This window comes from Borostomias antarcticus (assembly GCF_949987555.1).
Source record: "Borostomias antarcticus genome assembly, chromosome: 22".
In the NCBI taxonomy this organism is placed as follows: domain Eukaryota; kingdom Metazoa; phylum Chordata; class Actinopteri; order Stomiiformes; family Stomiidae; genus Borostomias; species Borostomias antarcticus.
Window position 1 is genome coordinate 10,441,770 of NC_140255.1, and position 9,030 is coordinate 10,450,799.

Sequence of the window (9,030 nt, forward strand, 5' to 3'; positions counted from 1 at the left end):
GCTATTAGTGTAAAATAGACACACAGCAATGTAAAATATTAAGATTTATTCAAAACGAAGCATCATTCCCTCAATTCCGCCGAGCAAAATAGTTCCCCTAACAAACGGGTTGCCAAGCAACAACAACTACAATGCATTGGATCAAATGGGAGGCGCATTAATACTGAAAATGGAATGATATGCGGTCCCAGGTGTGTGTTACAAAGTATTTTAACACGGCTTCCAGCCAATCAGAATCAAGAACCAGAACTAACCGTTGTATTTTGCTTTCAGGTATGTGGTTACATTGTGTTGGTAGTTAACATATGAAGATAACAGATGTTCTTTTCTTCCCAGCCAATGGTGATGCAGGACCAGCGCTTGGAGGCGGGGTCTGATAACGGGGATTATCTGCATGGGATTGGCCGCAGCCTGAGCGGCACCTTGGTCAACGCCCGGCGCCGCCGTCTGACCGCCACCCGCAGCTTTGTGAGTCTGGTGAACACTGCCTCCCTGTGACCACGTGGTAGAACTGCTGCATCCCTGCTTTTTATCCTAAACCTAGTCTCTCATAGCCAGACCTCTCTCCACACTGTGTTTACACGGCGCCAGCGCTGGAGAAAGGTCTGGCTGGACTCATTACCCTTCAGGAATAGGGGGGAAAAGATGCTGTATTTGTTAAAACCAATACAATTTAAATGTATTGCTTATTGGCACGACAGATGAAAAATCTATGTTGCCAAAGTAGCACAGAAAATGATTAACAAATAATAAGATCACAATCCCAATCGTTTTCAGCAGAGCGGTTGCTAGGTTACTGCAGCGCCTTGCTGGTTTGTTGTTGTTTCACGTAGTCTGGATTAGCCGACCACATGAATCAGGCAGTAATAAACAAATGACTAGGCTTATTCCCAAAACCTACATCCGTTGAGTCAGACTACCCTAATCCTAACCCATCTCAGCTGATGTGCTTCCAGCAATCTGCTACTCTACCTCCCCCCACTCCCTCTCTTTCTCTGACTCTGTTTCTTTATCACTTTATCTCTCTCGGTTGAAGGTGAAACAGACAGATGTCAGTACCTATCCTTGTTTACCTCCTCTAAGTCCCTCTGAGTCTCTGCCGCCATACCACCACCACTATCATCTTCATCAACACCCTCATCATCATCTACTGTTCCTCAGGTAACCATCACTTCACCACAGTGGTTTTTTGAAGTGGGTATACTGTGCTTTTCCCCTCCCAGCCTCATACACACCCAGAGCAACACCCCTCCCACAATGTCGACACCCCATAAGCATTACCACACTCACTAATGCATAATGTACCTATGTGTAATTAAAAGCATTCTGAAAGACTGGTAACTTTGTTAGAATAACATCAGCCTTGTTTTCTGCACCGCGTTGTACGGTAGCAGCACACGGCTCATCAGTAACGTTAGTTTCTGTCATGTCATTGTCACTTGCTGCCGGTCTGTCATCACCCGAAGGCTTTCGAAAACACTCAAAAGCTGTGTTCGGAATCGCTCCCTATTCACTATACAGTGCACTATATAGGGCGTCAGCCATTTTGTTTGTAGTGTCCGAATTCTCCACGGAATTTTCACTCCCTATATAGTCCACTATTTACTACCCACAATTCACCTTGATTTGCAGGGAACAGTGCATGTACCCTACATTTTCTCCGTTCCCTAGGTAGTTCACTACATGGTGAACCCTATATAGGGAATAGGGAGTGAGGGAACGAGGGAGCGATTCCGAACACAGCTAAAGAGTGTTGTTTGCCTGCGTTTCATATCTAAACCATGGATCTAAGCGAGTTTCGAGACTGAATGAGCTTCTCGGCGCGAGAATGTTCCTAACGTTAGGCTACTAGTGTACCAAAAACCGGAGCGCTCTAAAATGGGAAACAGGCTTCCCATGACGTCAGACTTAGGTCACGGGCCATGGAAGACTCAATGGTCCAAAACGTCAGAGATTTGTTACACAGTGTGAATTTTATGAATGGAAGTGTGAAGGTTTTTTTTTTTTATGAATGGACATACGTGGCCTTTCTAGTGAGTATACAGCGTATACCTGCGTATCACATAGACTACACCACTGCTTCACCATGGAAAACCCATTTCAATGTGGCGATAGTTCCCTTATTGTTGATCCTGATTAGTATTTGCCTGTCCATCACTCTGCCCTCCCTCCCCCCTGCAGGACCTGTCCAATGGCACGGGGACTTTCTGGCTGTGTCTAACGGGGGTCAAGATGACGTCAGACCACGCCCTACTGCACTGATCTTTCTGCAGACCCTCCCCCACCTCCATTCCCCATCTTTGCTCACCTGCCGCCTGGATAGACCTGGGACTGACCCGCCTCCCCCCTAGACACACACACACACACACACACACACACACAGTTTAGATGCTTTTATTTGCATCCCCTGTAACCCCTTGCCCTCCCCAAACCCAGTCCACTTTTGTGTCTATGCAGTCACTCTGATCCTCAGAAGACCTCACTCTGGAGTCCACGCTACAGCATCAACCTCTCCTCTCCCAGGACTGCTCCTCCCCCTGACTCTGTGGGTCCTCTGGGTGGGTAGATGAGCTAGCTTAGCCTGTAGCGAACCTGCTAACTAGCCTCCACCCACCTCTGTGTGTGGGTTGGTGATTTAGCCTAGCCAGTATCTTAGCTTTCTAACTTGATGCAATTCTGGGAGATTTTTTTTAGGAGTGGGGGCTGGAGGGGGGCAGGGGCAGGGTAAGCTGACTAATAGAGTAAATGACCACTACAACCAATAGATAACTGGCACTAGAGAGCAACGCTAAATGCCAAAACATGCATACCCCACCACTTACCCCACAAAGATGCACATCCATACGCAATAGGCCTCTCAACCCACTACACAACCCACTACACAACACACTACACTACACACTATGGCCCCTCGCCCTATGGAGGATGCAGTATACACACTGACAACAACACTAGGGCATGATTGGTTTACATTTTTAAAGATCACGATGAATGTTCAGTAGAAGCATTCCTTTTCTTTTTTCACTGATCAAAAAAATCTCCCGGATTGTATTTATTGCTGTGCGGAAGACTGGGCCAATTCTGGGAGCCTCTCAGCCAACACGGGAGGGTTGGCCACCCTAACCGTAGCTAACCTGCTAACTAGCCCGGAACCACTTCAGTGCGTAGGTAGGTGAGCTAGCCTCGTCTGTCGCTAACCTGCTAACTAGCCTAGACCCACCTACACTGACCAACCCACAGAACCTTTGGCGGAGGGTGTCACCGATTAGCCACGCCTCTTCCTCTTTCTTCAACGGGCATTTCCTGCCGGACACACACCTGGCCGTGCGGTTTCCATGGCGACCAGAAAGAGGACAGGCAGACAGACAGACAGACTGCCATGCCAACCTGTGCATGTGCAGGTGCATACCCAGTCTCCTGACTGTACCGAACTGTCTAAACGTCATGTACAGAAATGTGTATGAAACCTGTATGTTAATGAAGACCTTATGGAATGTTCATAACGATATTAATGGTCATATTGAATAACTTTAGTGGTCTTTATTCTTCTTAATCCCCATGTCTGCATTATGTAGAGTGGAATGCACTTCACAAGTGTTGAGCTGCCACCCACCCTAACAACGGCTCTCCCGTTTCTACCGGGAGATTCAACGAGACAAGACAAGCGCTTCCTTTTCTCCGCACTCGTATTTTTCCCCTTTTTAACAGAAAACTGTAGCGCCAGCAGCATGGCTGGCTAATAAGTCGCTGGCAAAGTAGAATTGGAAAGCGGACCGATGGAGACATGGAATTTAGAAATGTAAAAGTATGATGAAAACCTGATGAAAATATGGTACTTTTTGAAGTATACTTGGTGAAGTGTACTTGGTAAGGGCTTGCTGAGTAAGAGTCCATATAATCTGCTTTATTCGACGCGTCAGGTAAACTTAAATAGCACTTACCGATTCTCACTGACACACTTTAAGTCTCTTTGGATCCCCTACCCCTGTTCTGACCCTGTTCGTCCTCAGAAGTGATTAAGGCTTGTTTTTACTACAGCCTGAAAGAAGTTCAGTGTTAAATATGAATATGCTTTATATGATATGTCTGTATTAGAGTTATATTTTTAGGCTACAGTGTATTTTACTGGAGATGTCTCATCCCTCAGTTGTAACAGCTACGAACAGTTATAAGACATACAGTTATAACATGACCCTCTCTGATACGCGTGACAGTATAATGTTCTTATCATGTTCAATCATTCATACCATATGCTTTAACCTATTTAATATGATATGACACATGAAATAACAAATTCCACAATGAAAACTGGCCAATGAGAAAGGAAACATTGATATTATAGATCGATGATAGTATTGATTATTGTTGCCACTAAACCAAAGGTTGGCACTTACTCAAACAGTGTATTTAACATTGTTGATTTGTTTTACTAAGTTTTTTTTTTTTTCTGTTGTTGTTTTGGTTTTGGATGTGGGAGAATGTAGCAAACTGTAGCGCATGAGTCCGCTATGCAAATCAACCTTCCCTTGTGAACTATGACCTGAGACAGACAGGAAACAGACACACCCACAAAGGCTTTATTTACTAGGTAGAGACAGGATATAAGACATAGCTGCTGTTACACCATATAGGCTCTCTGCTCCTGAAACAGGAACAGCCAAAGGGATACTAAACAAAAGAGATGGGGAGAGAGGGTGGGAGACAGAGAGAGAGAGAGAGAGAGAAGAAAGGGATGGGGTGATAAAAAGAAGATAATAGAACGTGAAGAGGGGAGGCGGGTGTAAGATCCTGAGTATGTATGAAGCCTCTGGCCTTGGCAGACAGAGATGAGATGATGATGAATGATAGTGTATGGAGTTGAGGAACAGGATGAAAGTGTGTGTTTGAGAATCAGTTCATGATAGAGAGAGAGATAGAGAGAGGAGGTTTCAGAAGGACTCTTGTATGTGCGTGTATGTAGGCCATGTGTGTGTGTTGGTACTGGGGTGTTGTTGCTCGGGGAAAGAGGGAACCTGTATTTTTGCAATAAAGTTATTACTGATGCACTCCCACAGGGGGCGTTACCACCGTTCATTCTCTGTGTCCTATTGGCTGTTTTTTTTCTTTAGGGAGGGGAAGAACATGTTGGACCTGGAGAAAAGGGGATTTGGAGGTTATATACACTACTATAGTGAGTAGATGGTGTGTTTGTGTGTGTACAATGAGAGTACAGTATGTAACTGCTGGTGGGGATCTTGCCATTGATCCTCATTTGTTGTTTATAAGATGCTTCCCCACCTCGATAACAAATCGATAACTGTCCTCTTCTACTGTATATCAAGCTGCAGTTTGTCTGTCGACCACTAGATGTAAGTAGAGATAATTTCATGACGCCTCTCCTTTTGTCACGCAAGTGCCCTAACACGCACACACACACACACACACACACACACACACGGCAGTCACGACTATTCATTGTTTGGTAAAGTTAAGTTCAAAATGAAAGTTTGGACTGTGGTTGTTGAAGAAACAGCACACACCCCCTGTGGAGATGAATAGAGGGAGGAGGAGAGGGTGAAGAAGAAGGAAAAAGAAGAAGAAGAAGGGGGCAACAGAAGTGGAGAGTGCTGCCACTTGACATTGCTGTGTGTTCATCTCACTAGGACAGAGTGTATGTGAGAGAGCATGCATTTACAGTTTGTCACAGTAGTGACGTGTGTGGAGTATGTTTATATTGCCGTCTGGCTGTGAAAAACACATTATACAGTATGGGTATGGGCAGGTGAGCAATGTGTCACCTATACAGATGAACTGTACACACATCTATTAGCATAACATTCACCTAAACAGAGTGTCTCTAATCATCTATTCTTTTGCTATTAAATAGATTTAATTGAAATGTGTGATTCGTCTTCTCTCCCCATACCACGCTCTGTCTTTCAGTTACATCTGCTCAGCTGCGCCTCTCTCTCTCCTCTCTCTCTCTCTCTCTTCTGGGTCTGGTGGGCGTGTCTGCCTCAGTGCTGGGAGTGTGAGCGCACGTGCAGGGGACTCACGTGCGCTCCGGTGGCAGACGAGTGCGCTCGCTCTCTGAATGAGAAATATCCTGAGATATAAATACTCTGTGTGGGGAGGAGGTTAGGAGTGAGGGAGGATGGAGGAGAGAAATAGAGAGTGCAGGTTATTTGCACCTCTGCTGAATCCAAAGCGTGCATTCCCCACTTCTAAAGGCTTTTCTATTGATTGATTTATTTGTTTATTTATTCATCTGTTTCCAACATTACAGCCCTCTGCTCTTGCTGCATTCCCTTTTTATTGTCAGGAACATATTTTTAAGAACATTTCGGATTACTACATGAGAGGTGTTATGAGCTACTGCCCTCTCTCCACTCAGGATAAAAGGAAAACTTGCTGACATGCTTGTTCTGTAGTGGGCTATAACCCCCCCCACACACACACACACACACAAACACACACACACACCCCACACATATGTCATTGATGAAAGCATGTATACATTGCTTTACATAAGTGATGAGGAGATGACCAGTGAAAAATTATCAGCTGAATACAGTGTTGCAAAGGAGTCCCCATCCTCAGAGAACCTTATCAAACACACACACACACACACACACACACACACACCCCTGCACTGCATCGGAGTGCAATACGATCACCTACAGTAACAACCTCCATGAGCATTAGCCACCCCCACCCCACCAGCAGAGGGGGAGGTGGAGAGATGGGAGACAGTGGTAGAGTAGACACACATGCTGGAGGCCACAATAGCCCAAAGGTGTATGTATGAAAGATAATCACTGGAATCATAATTACTAGTCTCTTTCCCCTCAGAACATTAACTCTGTCACAGTAATGCTGTCTGCCAAGGCCAGGGGCTCCATACATACACAGGATCTTCCATCCGCCTCCCCTCTTCTCGTTCTATTATCTTCTTTTTATCACCCCGTCCGTATCTAATTTCTCTCTCTCTCTCTCTCTCTCTCTCTCTCTCTCTCTCTCTCTCTCTCTCTCTCTCTCTCCTGTCCTCTCTCACTTCCAGCCCCATTTATTTTTATTTTATGTCTGCCATCAATAAAGAGAAGCTGTGAGGAGATGATGGTGGGTGCTGATTGGCTGTTCTGTGCCCTCTGAGCCTGGCTCTGGCATGTGTCATAGGTTCCACTCCACACTTCACCTCTCTCTGTGATGGGGGTTAACCATACAAAACAGACGCAGTCCAGAAGCAAGTGCACAGTGAACCTGCCATCCAACACCCATGATGTATCCCCTCATTATGTAGTTGTTACCAGCGCACCACCAAGCCACACCCCTCTGCTCAGTCTGACAGTGAATCGGTGTATCCCCCACTCCATGCAGTCTCTTCAGACTAGGGCTGCCCCACAATAGTCGACTTAACGTTAGTCGACGAAAAGAGTCCTAGTCGAGCAAGTTTTCATTATTCGCTTAGTCGCAGAAAGAAAAAAAAAACTAAAAATCCTCAAAAATAATAAAATGTCTCCTTGCTGTGTTGCCGAATGCCGACACATTGAGAGTTAATCTACCGCTTTCCGTGTGTATGGTAAGGTTATATGTATAATAATAATCATCATCATAATAATAAAGGAATGACTAGTCGACTAGTCGCTTGAAATGAGGACTTCTAGTCTAGCAGGAAAATCTTTAGTCGAGGGCAGGTCTACTTCAGATCCTGTCTACCCAATCCTCTGTACACTTTTGCTCAATTCTGTATGTGTGTGTGTGTGTGTGTGTGTGTGTGTGTTTCTTAGGGCCTGGCAGAAACAGAGGCAGACCTCTCCACTCAGACAGTGTGTTGTCAGATTCCCAGTGACATCACTCAGCTCCGCTCCTTCACCTCACAGAGGTTGAAGCTGAAAGGTCAGGACTCAGGAGTGTTTGGGAAAGTCGCTGCCCAGAACCCCTCTGACCCCTCCATATGTCGCTTCCAGCTAATTATTGTGAGTCTGCGCTTCTGTGTGTGTGTGTGTGTGTGTGTGAAGGGAGGGGTTGGGGGGCAGGGTACTGGCCTGACTTGAATAATTAGGAGGTTATATCTGACCCCAGTCTCTCAACTGTAAATGTCAGTGGAACAGAACACTTCCCCTTAGAAATGCCCGGGGTCACCACTTGGGGGCGCAATAACAGAGGCAACAGCAACACTGGACTGAGCTGAGACTTCAAGGGAAATTGGCACAGCTCTCTGCTGCAGATCACTCTGTCTCCCATGCAGTGTTTAAACATGTTGCCATAGATGAGAGCATCGTCATCTTTACATCTAGGTACAGTAGATTGCAGCTCATTGTCCCATGTGCACTTTAAAGGACAATGCTCGTTTTTGACAACCTGGACCTTATTTACGACATATTATAAGACGTTTGACTCACCGAGATCACTTTGGTGTAGTTCGGAGGCATGTAGAAGAAATTTAAAATCCAGCGCTAGCCAGTATATCCATGTAATGGCGGTGGTTGGGGCACCGAGAATGCAATCTCTAAAAATCCGCGAAACAGTTGTTTTCATCAATCTGTCTTTATGAATCGCTAGTTGTGCTTACATAGAGCGTAGGCCTGTTGTGGTTTTTCACATGCCTCTGTAATATGATCTTTAGAAACGTCTTTCGAAATGAAACAGCTTCCCTACTTGCTCCAGCACGCATGCGCACAGCGCGCAATCGTTGCTCCAGCACGCTGTGCGCATGCGTGCTGGAGCAAGTGAGGAAGCTATTTCGTGTCTAAAGACGTGCTTATTTGTGTTTAGGTATAGACTAGAGCAACGTGACGTCAGCTTGAAGTAGTATTGGCAGACACGCCCCTTTTGGGGTGAAGCAAATCGCTAAAATTAAATCGCGACAAGTAGGAGATAGCGGTTGTTAAAAGTTGCTTTGTTGTGTCTTGCACCATAAACATTAAAACACAACCACACATTCGGTTCTCATTCAAAGCACACTTTATGGCTTCAGGCTATTCAGGAAGAGGAACCCGAGGGTTCTATGAGTCCCAGCTGGCGGTGCCGACTCTTGAGCAACCTCCTGTG

The 9,030-nt window shown here is 45.6% G+C and overlaps 1 protein-coding gene across 1 annotated transcript in view; it reads left to right on the forward strand.

The window, feature by feature from the left end:
• Positions 1-498, forward strand: part of usp54b (ubiquitin specific peptidase 54b) — a gene marked incomplete at both ends in the record, with an annotated part of 35,823 nt that extends 35,325 nt beyond the window's left edge. The window contains one exon of the mRNA XM_084456054.1: positions 337-498. Within this exon, the coding sequence (XP_084312180.1) occupies positions 337-498 (162 nt within the window). The remainder of the gene's footprint in view (positions 1-336) is intronic.
• Between the last annotated feature and the right edge of the window lie 8,532 nt (positions 499-9,030).